Source organism: Myotis lucifugus, unplaced genomic scaffold, assembly GCF_000147115.1.
Source record: "Myotis lucifugus unplaced genomic scaffold, Myoluc2.0 scaffold_96, whole genome shotgun sequence".
Classification (NCBI taxonomy): domain Eukaryota; kingdom Metazoa; phylum Chordata; class Mammalia; order Chiroptera; family Vespertilionidae; genus Myotis; species Myotis lucifugus.
The window spans coordinates 3,404,475-3,425,842 of record NW_005871144.1 but is presented as its reverse complement, the minus strand read 5'-3'; the positions used below and the strand labels follow the sequence as shown (position 1 = coordinate 3,425,842).

General features: G+C 34.8%; 1 protein-coding gene across 7 annotated transcripts in view; it reads left to right on the top strand.

The window, feature by feature from the left end:
- Nucleotides 1-21,368, top strand: part of EPHA7 (EPH receptor A7) — a 171,975-nt gene that overhangs the window by 19,477 nt on the left and 131,130 nt on the right. The window contains exon 4 of one of the 7 annotated variants that reach the window (XM_014458437.2): nucleotides 4,069-4,121. The exons of the other annotated variants lie outside the window; for them this stretch is intronic. Within the exon in view, the coding sequence (XP_014313923.1) occupies nucleotides 4,069-4,085 (17 nt within the window). The 3' untranslated portion in view covers nucleotides 4,086-4,121. Of the gene's footprint in view, nucleotides 1-4,068; nucleotides 4,122-21,368 lie in introns of those variants that run through there. 7 annotated transcript variants of the gene reach the window in all.

Below are 21,368 nucleotides of genomic sequence, written 5' to 3'. Positions count from 1 at the left end.
GGCAATAGCTTTTTATTTACCTTTCAGAAATTCTACAATATCCCCTGATTTAAAACTTTTCAGAGCATACCTTCCCATCGATGAAGTAGGTTAAAGTAGTGAAAGTACATCTTCATTCTCTGTGTCTTTACTAAGATAAAATATATAGCCTGCAATATTTTGCTCTTTTGCCTTGTTTACATGAGAGTGATTTTACATATTATAATTTGATGTTGTACAAATTAATAACTAATTAATAAAATATTGAACCTTATTAATCACTATTACTCATTATCATTGCAAAGTTTTGATCTAATCCTGGCATATCCTTCTGTTTTGAACTATAATCCATCCTTTTATGTTTCTGTTAAAATTCTTAATTAGGTATAATAAGAAATCTAGTTTTTTACCTCTTCAAATCATTCATAATGTTCATTATTTACAAAAATTGTAAAATTAAACTTTTAATATTAAACTGAGAAGAGAGTTTCATAATGGAAAGGTAAAATGGTAAAGTTAAAAATGAAAATCACTAATCATAATATATGGCAAAACTTGCATAACTTGAATTCTAGCTTTTTTTTTTGAGGTAAGAAAATCCACATTTTGATTATAGTCTCTTGTAACATTTAGGCCAGAATTACCTCTATCAGTCAATATCATAAAGGAACTCAATCAAGATATGTATGTGAATGCCTAATCAGTTAAAGTTCTTAATCCTTATTTTTTCAAAAAGCTGTATTTAGCAATTTCTGTTGTTGTGTGTTTAAATCAGAGAGAGATGGAGACTTTACAACAAAGGAGCATACTAATAATTTAAATAGGTTTTCGTCCAGGAACTCAGATTAAGGATGAATATGAAAGAGGAGCAAGGTTAGGATACTGACACAACTTCTTCTGATCTTTAATTTTTTAAGGATTTTCTGTCATTGTATATATTGCAGAGACACAAACTACGTGTTAGGTCTATAAAAGACAGCATAAATATTCAGGAGCCTGTGAATACAGCTCATTTAGGTTTATATGATACAAGCTGAGGCAAGGTTGACTTGGTGAAAAACAAAGCATTCATGTATACCAGAGTTCACATTAAGCACATCTTTTATTGCAGCCACTTTTTTCCCCACTATTTCCGAATATATGAGATGAAAACACACAAACAAAACCATATCTGCTTCTGCATATAGACTAATCTTCACTGAAAATAATATACGTTTTATTCATATAACCCAGGTTGGCATGGTTATTTATTATTCATTAATGTCGGTAGATAACTGCTTGTCATTTGGATCAGAGTGGCGTCTGATAGAATGCTGACACTGATGGATGGACATGCTCCTGAAAATCTGCATAGGCAGGCCACTTAGGTCGGCGGAACACAGAACACTGCCCTGGACCTGATTGGGCATGAAGAATTTTGTTGCTGTTTTTTTTTTTCTTTCTTTCTTTTTTTTTTTTTAAATCATTGCATAGTATCAAGAAGTCATTTGATTTTTAAGATTAATTTTAGATTTTTAGCATTAAAATTATCAAATGAGAGTAATAACTAATTAGATTACCTGGTACTCTAGCTCACACTCAGAAGAAGAATTTTGATTTTGCTTATTCTGTCTTACAGAAAGATAAGTAAATAAAATTTAAAAAGCAAAAATTGATAGTTGCTTTACAAATACATACTTGAAATTATTAGAATTTTTCTTAGAGAAATATTATTTACTTGAGAGAATAAAAATCATTGATGTACAGCTTATAGGATATTAAAGATAAAATGAACTGTGTTCTTAAATTTCTCCTTGAATGACTATCAGCATTGTATATTTTTGATGGATTCCCCAACCATAATAAGTGTTTTTATCTTAATGATAGTTGTTAATATCATATCAAAATGTTTTACTGCCAACATTTTAAAAAATAATTATTTTCAACTATAATTTGTTAATTTTCTCAATTTGAATGAAAGCATTAGCACTTTAATATAATATACAGAATTTCAGAATTATTTAATTTAAGGTAAATAGTTTTTATTTCAAAGTAGAGGAAAATGATCATATTATATTGTGTCTGCAATTTAATAAAAGGTTTAACTTGAATTATATTGGTACTATACATAGCTTCATTTTTGTGAAATTTACTTTTATTTTTAGTTCTCTTTTTTAGTACTTACATTGGTATATTTTATAAATGCATGTATTTATTAGCTAACTGTAATTCTAGATATATGAATATATTAAATTACATTTTGCATGGAATAAATAATGTTGGCAGTTATAATGTTTTATAGCTTCAGAGTTATAAATCCATATATACTCAAAATATTTATTTTTAAAAAATCTATTTGTAAGAACTTTTTATCCTGCTTATATATGCGTTTTTGAACATTTAAATTTGAGGTTAGGTAATTTCTTTACATTTTTAAAAATAACAAATTGGCATCTCAAAGTAATTCATTATATCATTACAGCTTCTTTATAAGATAGTAAATGTTTTTATGTATTTTTTATACAGGGAAGGCCATATTTCACAATTTGGCCACTAAAAATGGAAAGCAAAATAGAGCTCTGACAATTATCAGAATATTTTCAGGTACATGCATTTTAAAAATATGGTTGTCAATAACTGCTTCTGTAAAATGACTCAGAAGCCCTTCTTTTCCCTACCTACTGAATAGCTGTGCATAACATATTCTACATGCTAGTCATCACATAGACATGAGATTTTGATTTTCCCATTTAGAAGACTACCTTGAGATGATCTAAGAGTTAATTTCTACAGACAAATGACATTGGGAAACTGAGATAAATAGTTCAGCATTTTCTGTGCTAACATGATGTTTGCCTGTCTGATTGCATCCTTTCCAATAGATAGTAGAGACGTAATTACGAAGAAAGACATCTGTGCCAAGGTTTAGCTAGCCAAAAAGGGCAAGCTCTTGTGTTTAAAAGGTAGAGAATCCAATCGATGAAAATGTCTGGACCTGTTAGCACCAATAAAGCTGAAGGCGACTGGGAAGCTCAGTGAGGGTCTTTTGTTGTAGAGATGGAAGGAGAACCAAACTACAACACTTTAGGGGAGCAGGGTCAGCAAAGACGATCATCCATCTTCTTCAGTGGCAGCTTTCTGTCACATTCTAACCCTGTTCAGTGGAGGAACTAAGCCTCTACTGTTGACACCAACCGATTCTCAGCCAAGTGTAAGTGAAGCTAATATTCACTGACCTTATGCATAGCAAATGAAGCCCTGTGTGTCATTTGAGGAAGAATGTTATCTGACACTTCAAAAAGTGAATGATGGACGGAATGTGTGTGTGTGTGTGTGTGTGTGTGTGTTTTGTTGGTCAAGTAGGCAAATACATATTCATTAGCCACTCCATATTTTTGATTTTCACAATAGCCACAGATTTACCATTTTGACAGCAGTGTAACTCTGTGTTCTTTTCATTTCCACATCAAGATGTTTTCACAGGCTTGACTGTACTGCAGAACCAGCTCTGTTTGGCTTTCTTTAGTTTCTGTAACAGTGTCTAGTCACAGAGGAGAAGATTCCGTTTTCCCTAATAACAGAGATAAATTTCAAGAAAATTCTGAATAACTAGTTCACATTCAAAACATAATGAAGCAGAATACATTTCTTTATGATTATAAAAAGTGGGTTGCTCTCATTAGAGTGCAAGTCAGAAAGGCTTCATTTTATCATTTGAAAGCATTATCTAAAAACTCATTTTCTTTTTAGTTAGTAATGCCTGTTACACCCTATTCGTTTTTCTTAGTCTATAAAGCAAGATTTTGCTATATTTTTCTTACTGAGGACTATATTTTAAATTGTATATTGTGCATATTCTTGCTCTGGAGGTTTTTCCATAGTACTTTAAAATTTTTTCTTACAAAAAAATGAGGGTTAAAATGTACCAGCGGTCATAAATACCCATTATATCAACAATATTAAGTAGTTATGTACGCTGTAACTAAATATTACCACAGACAAAAATAGAATACTTGTAATAAGTATAAAACAATCATTTTATAGAATGTGTGGAATTTAAGGACTTACGGGGAAATACTAGGACATTAAAGCATAGTGTTGAATTTTCAGAGTTCCATGGAAGGTGACTATGTGACATGGTGGATTTCATGAGAATCACCAGGACAGATCTGCATCTAATTGACATCAATCATGTTTTAACTGAAAATAAACAGTTGTGAAATTTTTGGAATCTGTGTATTGATTTTTGTTCACCTCATCAGTCTTGTGTATTTGTACTTATTAAAGGAGGAGGCATGTTTTTTGTTCTACCAAACTTGAAAAGGCAGCGTTTGATCAGGAAGATGTATTCTTCTTATTTTCTTTTGCAAGTAACTAAAATCAGATGAGCTCATACACAAAGTTTTCTCCTGGAAGTGTTCCAGAACCTAATCATACAAAGACACTAAACATGTGTATAGTCAATTCTTATTTTTCCTCTCACATTTGTCTGAAGCCAAGCACCCTTCTAAGTAAAATGAAGCTCAAAGACCAGAGAGAAATTACCCCAGTTGATAGTAACTTCACTGAGTTGTGACATTTCTGTCTCATCATTTATCATCTGCAGGATTTAACATTGATGTACATATAAAACACAAGTATGAGAGCTGTAGTTTTGTTTATGAATTTTAAACACTATCTGCACATACAGATACTAAATTCAGTCAATGCATTCATTTTTTTTCAAAATGAGTATTCTGACCAAGACTAACTCCATAAGGTTTGTTATTGTTAACCAGTAACAATAGTGGTGATGATAGGGGAAAGGGGAGGGTGGGCTAAATTAAGCTGATTTTCAAATATCTTGAATTGCATTACTTTATACAAGGACCCTCCAGATAAATCCAATGGACACAAATGCACACAAACTACTCCAGAAATGATACTCCTGGTGGTATTTTTTCTAAATGATCTACGCAATATAGTAACTCTCATAAACATTTGTGAAAAGCTGTCTGGAGTACAGATATAACTTTGCTTAATTTTTTTATATCATGTTGTAGATTTTTTAGATTTCTTCAGAAATATCAAAGAATTTCCATAGTAGAAGAAAATACAGAAGAATTGGTTTAAAAGGCAGTAGATTTTGCTTCATGGAATCACTGGATAATGGATTTAGCCAGCTGTTTGAATCTAAATTGAAAAAGCCAATTGTACTTTATGATCTGCAGGAGTCAGATTCGATTAGTAACACTTAAGTTTAGAAACCAAAGTGTCATTTCATGCTGCTATTAAATCTCAGCCCCTTTGCCCTTAGAACTTACAAAGTTCAGTCCACTTAAGTCCTGCAAGCCCAGTGTAGGTTTTTTAAAATATGTGAATCCTGTATTATGATGTCATAAAGGCCTCCAGTGACTTTCTAAAATTAATCCTTGTTGAGTCATTTGAGCCAGTGGTGTCATCTCACAGAATTTCTCAGCTTATTCAAGGATTGGAAACTTCTTCGAGACTAGAAAAGTACTAAACATCACTCGTATACTAATATAACAATCAATTGAGCAACATTACTCAACGTTATACTAGGTGCTATGTTTACATACAATACTGATTATATTTCAGATTCGTAAGAACCAAACAATGACAAATAATTGGGATTCCTTGAGTCCTGTTAGAAAGCCACAATTGCTGAGGGCTATGATTTTAAAAAGATGCCAGTAGAGGATTATTCAAGATGCCTAAGCAAGTCATGCCACTGCAGTATGAATTATGATTTGTTCAAACAGGTCTTAAAATGAGTTTCAAAGATCTTTAAATTCAATCAGACTGTAGAATCAGTGAATCCTTTACAAGAGTTGAGTGTTATTATTGCCATATATTATTAAATGAAATGAGACATTTTGTCCTCATTAGTATTTCGTGATTCGTATAAGAAATCACTATAAATTATTTAATAAATAAGTTTATATAAATGTTAAAAAATTCTTCCCAATAAAAATGTTCTTCTGTTTTCAAAGAAAAATGGAAATATTTTAGGTAAACATTAATTCTTAATTTTTCATTTCATCATTTTATTATTCATTTTTAAGACCTTACATGGGAAATGTATGATATCAAAATAGACATGTTTTAAAAAATAATACATTGTGTGTTATTGTGTCAAGTGGGCTTGACATGCTTATATTTTTAAATATAAAAAAAGTTACTTTGTGTTTAACCTCCCCCACTGCACCCCAAAGTAAGTCTTTTCCTTGGTAGTAATTTTTTATACTGTGTTAAAATATACTGTTACTTTGGTATCTTGAAGAAGCAATTTATGCAAAAATCCTGCAAATGGGTGGTATTCAGTTTTAAATGCTTTGGGTTTGTTTTTCCTGTTTAAAAAAGTACAGAGAAAATGGACAGGTTATTTGTAGTATAATCACTTGAAGAATCTTCAGGTGGGTAGTGACATCTCTGTGAGCCATGGGACTTGTTTTTTCCTTGTTTCAATCTGGAGGAAAAAATAAACCAGCAGTTCCAATCCTTGGTCTGACATTTCACAAGACAACTGAAAAGGTAACCATCCCTTTGAGGGCATGGTTGATTTTACTTCTGATTCTTACTGTGCTACAGGGATCAAGGATTTCTGGCGAAGCTTGACCTGTGTTTGAGGTCAGGGAAAGTGGGGGATTTTTACTTTCTCTTACCTGCAGGTCTCTGAATTTATGTTGGATGAGAGTTTACTCTGCACTGCTTCGTCAGCGTGGCTTTTTTGACAGTTGTGAAAGAATCTTGAGATGGAAGGATTTGGGTGGTAAAATTGCTTTTTCTGTAGAACAGGAGACTACTATATAATTTTTAAAATTTTAGATTGTAATGTAGAATTCTGGAAAAATTTTGTGTCCTTTTATATTGAAGGAAATTGTCTAAAGCTGACTAGTGCTCCAAAGTATAATAATTATAATGGGTTTAAGTCCAATCAGAGTTCAGATCTTTGGTTTTTAGTTTTAGATTTTCTATTTACTAAACCATGAGTTTAATTTTTATTCCTTTTTAAAAAAAATATTTTTATTGATTTCAGAGAGAAAGGTATAGAAACATCAATGATGAGAGAGAATCACTGATCAGCTGCCTCCTGCACACCCCATATGGGATCAAGCCTGCAATCTGGGCATGTGCCCTGACTGGAATTGAACCGTGACCTCCCGGTTCATAGGTCAACGCTCAACCACTGAGCCTCACTGGCTGGGCTTATTCCATTTTTAATTAGCTGAAAGTTAAATGAGGAAGAAATAGGTTAGAATAGTGGATTATTTTATTCTGTTGCTCTTTTATCTAATTAAGTAACTAACCAGCTTTCTCCATTTCTCCCTCCCATCCTTCCACCTTTCTTAATGTTTTATATATATATATATGTGTGTATATATATATATTTATATTTATACCTACATAGATATATTCATAAATATATAGGGCAGTTATCTCAGGTCCACAGGCTTTGCAGTAGTAGATGCGTTCTTACTTGTATCTTTCCTTTCTTTGTGACTGAGGAATTTGTTCGTTGAGTTCTGTCCTGTTCATGCTACTTCCCTCAGGCCCTCCTCTGTCTTGCTCTCCCAGGGTATTGAAGTTACTATGTTTTTGTTTATTTCTTAGACAGTGGTATCACATTAGTAGTTTTCCGGTGAAGGTGACACTGAAGTTTCCATTCATGCTTCCATACCTGTAATGACGTTTCTTGCCCTCAAGGTAGAGATGCTTGTTTTGGAATCTCTATGACCCTCTGGAGGGTTAGTCTCTGGTGTAAAGTTCCTGAGGGATTGTTCTCCTTACAATGTACTCGAATCAAGGCTACATGTATTGTTAGGCTAGATTTCAATATTTGTTGACAATTTAAATTATTGTCAAATTGTAATGCATTTTAGTGAGACAAAATGATGAAACTGACAGGAATCTAATATATAGGGGGATTAGGGATTCTTCAATGCTGCATGGAGAGTAGATCAAACAAAAAAAATGTTGGCTTTAACAAGAATTCAGTACTAAAAATGCTGTTGGGAAAAGATGCTTGGAATATAAAAACAATTCAATTTAGTTCAACGAACATTTCTTGAGTGCTTTTTGTTTATAGATTACTGTGATAAATATGTTAGTGAGAGAGAAATTTATGAGTTTATAGATTGGCAAAAACACTTAAAATGAATAAGGCTAACGGCAAGCAGTAAATGTTTAAATCCATTTGAGAAATTAATTTCCACCTTATATATTTTTTTCCTTTTAAAATGTCTAACAAACAGAAAAGTACAAAGAATAGCGCAATGAACACTCTAATGGTCTTCAGACTCTCCAATATTTAAAATATTGCCACATTTTTATTTGCTCCCCCTTTCTCACTCTTGTGTGTGTATATTACATATTTATATATCATATATTTATATGTCACATATTTATATATCTTTTTCCTGGCTGAACCATTTAAAAGTAAGTTGCTGATGTAATTACATTTAACTCCTAAATACTCCAGCATTGTTTTCCAAAAAACATTCTTCTACGTAAACATGCTACTATATTTCAAATGCAAGAACTTTGCTGTTTGTTTAGAAATTTAATAAAGTATTCCTATGCTAATTTCCTATTTGCCTCAAGCTTTCTCTTATAGCTGATTTTTTTTCCAATTCATGATACATTTAAGGATCTCATCACTGTTTTGCTAGCATATTTCCTTTCTTCCGTTTTAATCTAAAACTTTCCCTCAAATTGTTTTCTCACTTTACCCATTTTTTAAAAAAGAATCTAGATCAGTTATTTCTTAGAATAATACCACATTGTAGATTTGCCTGGCTGTCTCCTCATTGTTAGATTCAATTTAAAGTTTTTGGCAGAGATACAGCATAGTTGAGGTGTTTTACTTTCGGTTCTATCACATATTGTCAACTTATCCCCTTACTTGTGATGCTAAGTTTGATGACTTGGTTAAGGTTATAGAACTGTACATTTACTGTTTTCCCTTTATAATTATTCAATAAGCTATTCAGTGAAACTTAAAAGACATTACAATTTTCAAATTCCTTCACAAATTTTCGCCCTTGCTTTATTATTCATTTATAATAGCAAGTGAAATCATTTATTACAATGGTAGTTGCAAGTTTTTGGTTTTCTAATTTTCTTATTTCTTCTATATTTCATGGTTTGTTTTATTTTGTAAGAAAGAGTTTTTGTTCTTCCTAGTCCTATTTTTTTCCCAATAGTGATATGGACTCACAAATTCTAATAAGATAATAATTCTCTAGTTAAAGAAGAATGCTTTCTACTTAAAGAAGAATGAAAATGAATATTAATTATATACTTTGATGTCATATTTTTAAAGATTGAAATGCTGACCCAGATCTTTCAGCCTTTGTTCTATTATTTTTTACTTTTTTTGCCTCTGATGAGAAATTTAATGTATCTTTATTGTTATGCCTACTTTATAATGAGTGAATAAGTATTTTATCCTCAGGGGACTTTTTGAGACATCTTTCATATTTGGAACATAACCCAATTTAAATAATTAAATAGTCTGGTGTGACTCAGTGGCTGAGTGTCAATGCATGCATGCACCAAGAGGTTGCAAGTTCGATTCCAGCTCAGAATTTTGAGCTCCATGCCCAGCAGGGGGTGTGCAGAAGGCAGCCAATTGATGATGCTGTTTCTCTCTCATCGATGTTTCTATCTCTGTCCCTTCCTCTCTCTCTAAAATCAATAAAAACATATTTAACTATATGTATTTAGTGGTTAAAATATTTCTTCTGGACTAAAGATACACAGAAGTGCAAATCTGTCACTACTTAGATGTGTGAGTGGGCAAGCTGCTTCATCTTCCAAGTCCTTGGTCTCCTAAATTTAAATGGGAAATGTTAACAGTATCTATTTCAAGACATTGATCTAACATACATACAACACCTGTACATGTGTAGTGGAAGATAAATATGCATAAAAATGGGATGATGTTTGCCAAGCATTTAGCACAGAGTCTAACATGTGGTGAATTATCAATAAATGTTGGCAATAATTGTTATTCTAAAAATTGCTCACTGTATTTTTATTTTGGTAAAAGATGCTGGAAATGATCCAGAAGTCTTGTTAATTCTACCTTCATATAATATCTTCAATCTACCCAACCCATTTTTTCCCATCCTATTGCCATCAAGTTTAAGTTCTTGTCTTATCTTCCTTAAAGAATATCAGTAGCCGCCTAATTTTTTGTTTGTATTTGATTTTACTCCCTTTCAATTTTTCCACTTCTCCCCAGTAATCTTTTAAAATGCAAATGCAATCATGTCATGACTTTCTTTAAACATATTTACTCAAGTAGTTACCAAGATAGTTCTTATCATCTTACTCAAAATTCTTTTTTACTTGCCTCTGTTTCTTTTTATGCCCATTACTTAACTGTACTGAATAATTTGAGAAATCTGAAATGCTTTATCTCCCCTTGTGATCTTCAGATATTGTAATTATTGTAATTTTCTGCCTAGATTGTCATCTCTTTTTGGAAGATCTTTTCAAATCTTATCTTTCTCCACTCTCCTTACGTTCTCTTCCCCACAAGTTCACAGCCATGGGATCAGACAGGTTTCCAGTGTGCATCAGTTTTATTGTAATGTGCCCATTAGATTGTAGGTTATTACAGAATAATGACATTTCTTTATATCCATTAAAAATGGCACCCGACCTGGCTCATCCTATCTACTCAGTAAATAGAAGAGGAAGGATTAAACATAAAAATGTAGTTATCTAGTTCACTTCTATACAACAGAACACAAAAATCACATTTCTTATTGAATGTTCAGTTAATTGCTCGTTAACAGTTAAGTACCAGCAAGTAATTTCAATGATGATAATGATGATTATATAGACTCTCTTCTAAGGCAAAAAAAAGACTTTTGACTCTGAAAATGGAAATACCAACCTAAGTGTCTGAGAATAGGAAATTAAATGTATTATGGGCCTGGCCAGTGTGGCTCAATGGTTGAATGTTGACCTATGAACAAGGAGATCATGGTTTGATTCCCGGTCATGGTACATGCCCAGCTTTCGGGCACGATCCCCTGGCGGGGCATGCAGGAAGCAGCCAAACAATGATTCTCTCTGATCATTGATGTTTCTATCTCTCCTTCCCTCTCCCCTCCTCTCTCTAAAATCAATAAAAACATTTTTTAAAAAGTATTAAGGGATATCCATTAAATTAAATCTAGTGTAGAATGTCAAATCATGTCATTAAATTATAATTGTTTACATGGACAGTTGTTAACAATATTAGGCTAAGAAAAAAATGATACATAAAGAGGTGTGATATCACTTTTAGAGAATGCCTGGGAAAATATACATAAAATTATTAATGTGGATCCTCTGTGGCCAGTGGGATATAGGTTACATTTATTTTTCTTTGGATTATTCTATCTTTAGGTTTTTTGCATTGATCATATATTACTATACATATATATGTCTGTGTGTATACACACAAATCTATGTAATCTATAATTTCACAAAGCAAAAGAAGTAGCATGGATAGAACACAACAAAATTAACCCATTTTAGTCTCATTAACATGGGGGGTACAGGTACTTTTCGTGGTTGCTGTTTAAAAATATGGGCTACTACTCCAGTTAAATACAGGGAAATTTAATGTATCTTTATTGTTATGCATAAACATTGATGCTAAGTTTGATGACTTAGTTAACTCATGCTAAGTTTAATATTTTCTGGAATATTTTAGTATCAATTAAGAAGCACACAACCTAAATCAATTCAGTAAATACTCCACCATAAATATAGAGGGAAAACAGGGACTCTGTGGGCTTTAAAACGTATCAAGTATTTAGCATTTATGATTTCTTTCTGACTGCTGGATGACAGAGTAGATTAAACATAAAGTACACAAAATACATATAAATTACATAGAACTCTGTGTGTGCATACCTATGCACACATAATATATTTTATTCTTGTAGGTTACTAGTCCTTGAGTTGTAGCTGTTACTAATAAGTTAGTATACATTTGCAGTCAATTGCATTGTTTTGTGTCAGTGAATATCGCTTATAGAATATGCTGTAAATGAGTAGCATGGATTTTAATAGGTTTTATATATGAACTAGAGGCCCGGTGCATGAAATTTGTGTACTGGGGGTTGGGGTTCTCTCAGCCCAGCTTGCCCCTCAGTCTGGGAGCCCTCAGTGGATGTCCTACTGATGGTCACAGTCTGGCAGCAGAGGCTCGGAGCAGGCATCGTGTGTGTGTGTGTGTGTGTGTGTGTGTGTGTCTCCCCACTGGGGGTCTGCCCCCAGCCACATTGGAGGCTCAGAGTAGGCTCTGTGTGTGTGTGTGTGTATGTGTGTGTGTGTCTGCTGGGGGCCTGCCCCCAGCCACACCGTGGAGGCTTGAAGCAGGCGCCCCTCTCTGTTGATCTCTCAGGCTCCTGGCCTGTACTGCCTGTTGTACTCTCCCTTGAGCTGTGGCCAGGGTGGGGTGCTGCCTACAGGCTGTGCTCTCCTGCTCACGGATCACCATGGTGACCCAGGAGCAGGTGCACACAGGGGCTGCCTACAGGCCACAGTTTCCTGCTCACCGATCGCTGGATCGCCAGTGCACCTGGGGTCAGGCCCTGCTGGGTGCTCCCTGTGGGCGGTACTTTCCTGCTCTCTAATCGCCATGGTGTCCCGACTGGGGGCGGGGCTTAGGCAGCGATTGCAAGGCCTAAGCCCCACTGCCCAGGGCTGCACACAGGCCCGGGATGGTGGCTCGCACTGTCCCGCCCTGCCTGCAGTATGCAAATTAGCCGCCATCTTTGTTGGCAGCTAATTTGCATATCGTGCTGATTAGCCAATGGGAGGCGTAGCAAAGGTACGGTCAATTACCATCTTTGTCTATTATTAGATAGGATTCACCAAAGGTAAATGTCTTGTTGTGTGAGGAAGAAATTGGTGCATAATTGCATATTAATTCCAGAAGAAAAGCCAAACTAATTATAAAATTGCAGCAATCATCTTTAATGGCATATTAAATCTTGCCATATTCTGTACATTACACATACATTTTTATTTGTCATGAAACTAATTTTTTATTGTCTAATATGACATGTTTAAAATCTCTGTGTTTCTTAGTCCAACTAAAAATACAGTTTTTAACTTTCATGTCTAACTTTCATTAGGTTTGTTTTAAAGAACTAACACTTGTTTTCATAACAGACTATACTAAATATTTTAGGGTGATAAATCATCTGTGAATCAGATGATAAAGTATAGTTTATTAGTTCTTTAAAAGATATATACATGTGCAGCCTCTAGCCCTGCTTTGTCCTGTATAATTTTGGAATATCAGCCTTCTCTACTCAGATGCTCAAGTGTTAGACAACATTTGAGGATTTTGATCTTAGACGCTTCTGCTGCACCGGGAAATTTGTGATTAGTAGAGAAGACGGAAAAGGCTGCCCCACAGCTCGTGTTTTCCCATCACAACTGCTGTTGCCCACTGTAAGAGCTGTATCCGGAAAACATCTGCTCCTACTGACATCCCGCCCCCAAATTTATCTCTCCATCCATTAGTTGGAAAAAAGAATCAGAAAAACACGATGAAACTGTACTGAGCATCTATTTTGTGCACTTTTAAGGTAGATTATATTTTCATCAAAATATAAATGTTTAAATAACTAGTTACACTATAATTTAGAAAGTGGTAAATTATGTACATATTCTCATTAAGTGAGGAAATATTTCAACTGTAGAAAAAATAAAGGCTTGCAGGAGATGGTATGTACTTGAGTTTTAATAGACAGATGTGAAACCATAGAAAGGCACTCCAGGGCCGGTGAACATTATGAGTAAATGTGGGGCATGTGTGAAATTGCAGGTCTTAGTTGGTGATCAGATAGCTGTGGTGTTTGTGAAAAGGATTAGATAGTGGTAAAGCTAGGAAAATGGAAGATAAGTTGGATTAAATCTTGGGTAGAGAGCATTCTATGTTACAGTATTAAGGAATTATCTACCTTTTGTAGTTATGGTGAAATCATCAAGAATTTTTAAGGGGGGGCATAGAATCAAGGTTGTGCTGTAGTAATAACTTTTGAAGTCGAAGACTGGATTAGAAGTGAGAGCAACTGAAAGCCACAGCATGTTTTGGAGTGACTCAAGGTAAAGACTGAATAAAGACCCAGTTACTGAGAATGGGAGGGAAGGGATGTGTTACAGACACATTATGGAGGTAAAACTAATGCCTAGAAAAACAAGATATTAAAGATGAAACATGAGCTTATTTTTTACCACTATCTTTTGTAAGCCCACTTCATTTTAGCCAAACTAACTTAGTTTGTCAATAGTTTCTAAATGTAGCTCTTACTTTTTGGTTGCAATATTTTTATTGTGCTTGTTTTATTTTCCTGACACTCCTTTTCTTCCATATCCTCATAATATATTCATATATTGTGTGTCCATCAAAAACTCAAGTGTTCACTCTTCTAGGTAGCCCTCTCTGATTTTCATGGTCATATTAATCTCTCCTCCTGTCTTAAAAATCCAGAATATTTTATTTGTATATTTCTTATGAAAAATCAGATAGTGTATTTTAGTGCTGAAGAGCAAGCACTTTGGAGCCAAATTCATATTTGACTACTTACTAGCTGTGACCTTGGGCAAATTACTTAACCTCATATAGTCTCAGTTTCTTCCTCTTAAATTGGGGACTCATGATAGAATCTGTGGAGTCTGAGTGATATCCAGTATTAAATTATATAAGGCATATGTCTTACTGAGTGACATCCCAGGCACAAAATAGGTGTTTGATAAATATATTAGATGTTGTGCAAGATGATATGAATTACCTAACGATTTAAGGCAGTGGGGAATGGGAGTCTCCCATCAAATAATGGGCTCGTCAAATTAAGCATTCTTAATGCCGGCTCTTAAAATAGGATAAAGACTTTGATTAGGTGCCGTGGACAAAGAAGGAAAAAATAGTTTTAAATACCCACTTTTGCTGAATTCTCACCCTTGATCAGAAAACCAGGTAGTCTGGGCTTCTCCCCTGAAGTGAATGTGGCTGTAGATGTGGCTGTGTGTAGTGTTAGTGATCTCTCTTGAAAGTGACTTGGGTATGCTAGGTCCTTGTCAGAGATTTTTGTGAAAATAGAAGTAGTTGAAAAAGCTGGGAAGACAAGTTCAATTATATTCTAGTAAGAGAGTTTTCTTACCTATGGGTAAGCAGTGTCTCATTATTTAACAATGATGAGGGCAGAAACCAACTGTAAGTGATCCAAGGAATGAATGGTAAAGTGAGAAAATGGCTGGAAAGAAAATAGACAGTTGTCATGAAGAAAAGAGATAAACAACAAGGTAAACTTGTTAGGAGAGGGATACAAGGTCTCTCATTATTTGGATAGTCCACATAATCCCCCCTCCCACCCTTTTGAGGGTTTATAATGTGAAACAAAGTTTTGAGAGGTCAGTATTAATCACTTTTTTTATTCAAAGTTTTCTAAACTTATTTATAAAATGTGGATAGTTGGCTTTATGTAATTTGTAGTAATATTTGTAGCAATGCTTGGAAACACAGTTGGGGAAATGATCATCTAGGGTCATTGAAGGAGAAGGGCAAAAAAGCAGAATTAAAGTGGACAAGGAACAAGATTCAAGGCTGAGATCAAAGTGGGAAATTTCAGTTTGTGACTGGGAAATGAAAAAATTCTGATTGATGATGATGGCTTAAGTATGGCTGTGCTGGTTGACAGATGGTGATGTTATCAATTTATCTCACCAAAGATGGAGCAGAAAAATTGGAATGAGAGGATCACAGGGTATAAGAAAAAGAAAAGAAAAGAAAAGAAAAAGGAGTAATCTGTCACAGAATTCTAGAATGTAATCATCTTTTCTCCTAACTTATTAGCTCATTGGTTTCAACAACCTTTGATATAGCATTTCTAAGCTTTTTATCTTGTGGTTAAATCTGTGATTAACTTGTTAATGTTCTTCAGTTGTTAGAATTACTAAATACATGGGTAATAATCAGAATACCAAAAGAAGCAGCTTATCTGCCCTATAGAATAAATCAAACCGAGCGGTCCTTGTTTTTAAGGACACAGTTTGAAATGAAGAGGATTTTCTAGAATGGAAATCTTTAGTTTGTTTCAGAGCAGGTAGTAAAAACACAATATGATTTCTTAAGAACATATTGCATTAGACCTTACTTGTGTTTCCCACAATTTCTTTTCAGTTCCCAATTATAAAAATGAAATATGTATCACTTACCTAATAACTTAAAATAATAGCTTGCTTGTATTGCTTATTTTCATTTTAACTTAAAATTTGTTATCTTAGAATGTTCTCAAATTATAATTGTGTAGCCAAGGGCAGATTACATGGAGCACTGAAAGTAAATAGCAAATAGTTAAATTTTTCTCAGAAAAATCTACTTCAGATTTCTTACTAAAGAGGACTTCATTATTTTTAAAGAGGATGCTTTCTGAAAATATTCAGGAGGAATTGCTTAATGGTAACGGAAACAAACAAAAACATGAAAACAAGGCCATTACCTTCTGCAGAGCTTTTAATAGTTACAGTGAAAAATTAGGGCCACCTGCCATGTTGAATTTTATAAGTATGAATGATGTAGAGGCACTTGCCAATACATTCATGAATAAGTGAGAAAAGAGGGGTTTTATATAGTAAGGCAAACCTTCAAATGGAATTAATAAAAGACAAGGCTTTTCTTGACTGGCTGGAAAGTTATCTGCTATATAGAAAGGCCTACTGAATGAAACATTTGTCCTCAAATTTCTTTTAATCTGCTGTGAGGTTCTGCCTGTTACCTCACTTGGAATAATGTGCCAGTTTTGTAAGGATAAAGAGAATTTTATCCTTTCTTCGTTCCTTTAGCTTATGATGCAGCATTTCCTTGAATTTCACAGTACCTGCCTGTTTTTTAGCAGCTCTAATTTCAGACTATCACTTTCCTGGACGACAGTGTAAAAACTGATATTCTCATCTCCTTGATGGAGAATATTCAAGAAACGCAATCCCAGTGAGAATCCTGCTTACTAATGGATATTTCTTTCTCCAGGCATCTTAAAAAAATCTTTTTCTGTCTCAACTCTTTAATACCTCCTGTTTTTTTACAAAAACATATTAAAAGGCTTGGTATCCATGGAGGAATGCTTTTGTGGTAGCATATTGCTTTTGTATTATATATTGTAAGTGGTTATTGTTCACAACTCACACCTGAATAGTTCGAGTTGAAGTATTTTTCTTTGCCCCTACAAAAATATTTATTTTTGTCGTGTGACTATTTAGAACTGAAGTGCAAGAATTAGGGGGAGGTATAATAGGGCTTGACTTATTTGGTGTTTTATGCTTTGCTTTTCAAAATTGATTGGGTGTTGTTCTTATAGATTGAAATGTATTCAATGGAAATAATAAAAGATTTTATAAATGCATTAGAGATTGTTTTGTAACTGTGGCAAGGTACTCAGGTTCTTAGCACTAAGCAAGGGTACTTTAGCATGGAGGAAGGTTAAAAACAAACACCACCAACAAAATTCTTACAGTTTTAAACTCAGTTTTAAGCAAGTTGTTACTGTGAAATATATTGATTTTAACTCCCTTGTAAGAACATTAGCAAAGGAGCTGGCTAGTAAAATTTCCCAAATCTCCAAATTTCAGAACTTTGGTTATATCTAGGTTATTTAGTTACTATAGTGGTATAGAGAAGCTAATTTTACTAAGGGGCTCATCGCTGTAATTTCAGGACCTCTTAGAAAGCCATTTCCTATTGTTATTATCTCATTGTAGTGACTATGGTGACATTCATGTTGTCATTATTAAAATTCCTCTTTTATTCTTGAAAGGGTCCTGGTTTGGATAATAAATTATATAGTCATCTTCCATATAAAGGTTTGGCTTCCCCTTTCAACACATCTTGTGTGTTTCAAAAGCAATCACTTTTTAAACCGTATTCTTGTATATTGTATCTTTTTTAAAATATAAATTTATTTTTCCCCCTTGACCTTCCCCCTGCCTCCCCTAAAAAAAGGAGACATATGTAATACTCTTTGTAATACTTTAAGCAATAAAACAAAATTAGAAAACAAAAACAAACATATATATATATAAGTATATATATATATATAAATTTATTGTTACCTATCATATCCAAAATAAATTTACTAGTGTATATGAGTAACTGGTAGTTATGTCCACTAACAAAAGTAATTATATTGCCTGGAAGTTAAGTTATGAAACTGTGACTCAGGACTTCATATTTCATGATAGAAAACTGATTAATTATAATTTTTTTGAAGTCAAATTTAGAGCTGAAAATATAAAGCACCTTATAGGATTACTTGTCAAATGCAACTAAATGGAAAGAAAAATTATGTTTTGGAGGAAGAGGCAATTTAACTTTTATACTTCACTGGAATTAATGTGCTTTTAGAGTGAACTTGTATGAAGGCACATTTGATTTTCATATTTCATTAAATATTTATGTTCTGGTCATATTGCCAACTAACCCATGTGAAACATAATTTTAGCATGGACAATGCTATTAGATCTCTTCTTCCTGTATTGTTTTTATGAATATAAATGTCTATTTATAATTTTATTCATTTAGTTCTATTCAATATAATAAGAGTTTGTGCTTTTATTTCCATTTCTATGTGGAATGGCCACTGAATATACATATACATTTATGAAATGATTAGAAAATTACAGTAGTCAGGTGCCAGAGTGTGTAATATACACCAATAGCTCAAGGCTTTGGCAGAGGTCTGGATCCAGGAGAAACACACCACTAGGAACAGAAGTGGATGTGGAAACTCAGTTGGGTGCTAAGCCTATTTTTACTACCTGGTAACATTACAAGTTGTCATAAATTACTTGATCTTTCTGAGCCTCCACTTTCATCATCTGTCAAATGAGGGAATTTTGCTTGCTGTGCCTGTCTCATAAGATGTTGTGAAGCCCTCTTTGCTATTGTAAATCAAACTGCCTTTTTAAAAACTTTATTGCTGAAAATATTATATATGTCCCCTTCCCCCTCTCCCCCCCATTGATGCTTCTAGCCCGCCCTGCCCTGGCCCCAAACCTTCAGCACCCTATTGTCTGTGTCCATGGATTATGCATATATGTATACAAGCTCTTTGGTTGATCTCTCCCCGCCACCCTTTTGCCCAACCCCCACCCCCTCGCGCCTTCCCTCTAATATTCCACAGTCTGTTCCATGCTTCTATGTCTCTGGATCTATTTTGTTCATCAGTCTATTTTGTTCATTTGAATCCACATATGAGTGAGATCATGTGATATTGGTCTTTCTCTGCAAACTGCATTTTTATTTACTGCATTTCAAAATTGAATCTGCTGGTGCGTGCTGTATAATTAGAAAGAAAGTGCAAGAGTAGAGTCTAGAGGCTATCTGGTAAAAATCTCTCGATGCTTCCTTTAATATCTACTGAATATCTAGTTCTCTATAAACAAACTTGTGCATCCAGTTACTCTACCATCATCTCCCACGAGTAACAGGGCTGCAGCCTTCTCTCTATTCTCTTTAATGCCTTCTGCTAATCTATTGTACTTGGAGTGATATTTCTAAGTGAGTCTTATCACAACACTTTCTTCTTAAAAATCCTTCAATGATTTTCTATTTCTCTTAGAATAAAGTAAAACCTTCTTAACTTGCAGCCTGCCTTTTTTTCTAGCTTCATCAACTTCTTCTCTTCTACTTGTATTCTACATTGACATTCTGTCATTGCCTCAAATGTGCCATGATCTTTTTCCTCTTTGCTTTGTCTTTGCCTATGAATAATCTCTTTTCAAATTTTTGTTTAAAAATAATGTTTCTTACTTAATCTATAGGTTTCAGTTATATGATGAGACAGGTGCCACCTATTGGTGTTCCTACAATGATCTCCTTTCCTAACACATTTTGGTTCATTATACTTGCTTATTTAATTAGTAGTGGCCCGGTGCACGAAATTTGTGCATGGGGTGAGGGTGTCCCTCAGCCCGGCCTGCACCCTCTCCAATCTGGGACTCATTGGGGGATGTCCAACCCCTGTGGGATCCGGCCTAAACCAGCAGTCGGACATCCCTCTCACAACCCGGGACTGCTGGCTCCTAACCGCTCGCCTGCCTACCTGCCTGATTGCCCCTAACCGCTTCTGCCTGCTATCCTGATCGCCCCCTAACCACTCCCCTGCTGGCCTGATTGATGCCTAACTGCTCCCCTGCCAGCCCAATCGCCCCCAACTGCCCTCCCCTGCCAGCCTGATCACCCCCAACTGCCCTCTCCTGCCAGCCCACTTGCCCCCAACAGCCCTCCCCTGCTGGCCCGATCACCCCCAACTGCCTTCCCCTGCAGGCCCGATTACTCCCAACTGCCCTCCCCTGCCGACCTTATCACCCACAACTGCCCTCCCTGCCACAACTTGCCTCCTCTGCCAGGACCCGCCTCCTCCGTGTGATGTAGCAGAGACCCTGGGACTGGCCTCCTAAGTGCCATGCAGAGCTGCAGGACCCCCAGGCCTTACTGTGCAGAGGGGCTGCTGGGCCCCGCCTCTACTGTGCGCAGCCATCTTGCAGCAGCCATCTTGTGGTGGCCATCTTGTGATAACATCGAGGGCGAGGGCCACCTAGGCTTCTTTTGTTAGTATAGATTGGCTTCTACTAAACTGAGAGCTCTATAAGGACATGGTTGTGTCTGTTTTGTTTCCCACAATGCATATAATTCTTATCATATGAGTAGATAAGAAGTAATCCATATATTTGTTGAATGAATAAGTGAATGATTATAGGAAGGTAGTACAGTAAATAAGATAAGCTGTGATAAACATTTGTAATGATCGTGTCCAAAGAGTAATGGACAGAAATTAACTTAACATGAGAGTAGAGGAAAGTGGAAACATCAAACTTCCTCCTATTGAAGGAATGACAAGTTCATTCTTTTGAATTTTAGGTTACGATGGGCTTTATAAGTGGAGACACCTTACATATAGTTGGACATTTGGAATAAGAGACACTGATGTGAGAGAAGGGATGGTGGTAATAACAATAGTTCCGTCAACTTGAATCTATAATATAGCACTTTTTTGTTTTTTTCAAAAGAATGTTTTTTATAGAAATGTCAAATGAGGCTATTTTCTTAGCAAATCATCTAGACTATTAGCTGGCGAAATTTAAGAAAAAAAACTAAGTTTTTGAAAGATAAAACTAACTTTTGTAACAAAGTTAACTTCTATTTTTGTTTAAATATGAACAGAATCTAGCCACAATTCTTTTTATTTTGCTTAGTTAGGAAGGGCCTATTCATGAGAAAACTAGGACTCAGAAACAAAACTGACAGATACCTGTTTATAAAGAAGCAGGTTTGCTCAGTGGTGGCACTGTTGACATTTTGCTTGGGTTAATTCTTTGTTGTGGAGAGCCCTGTA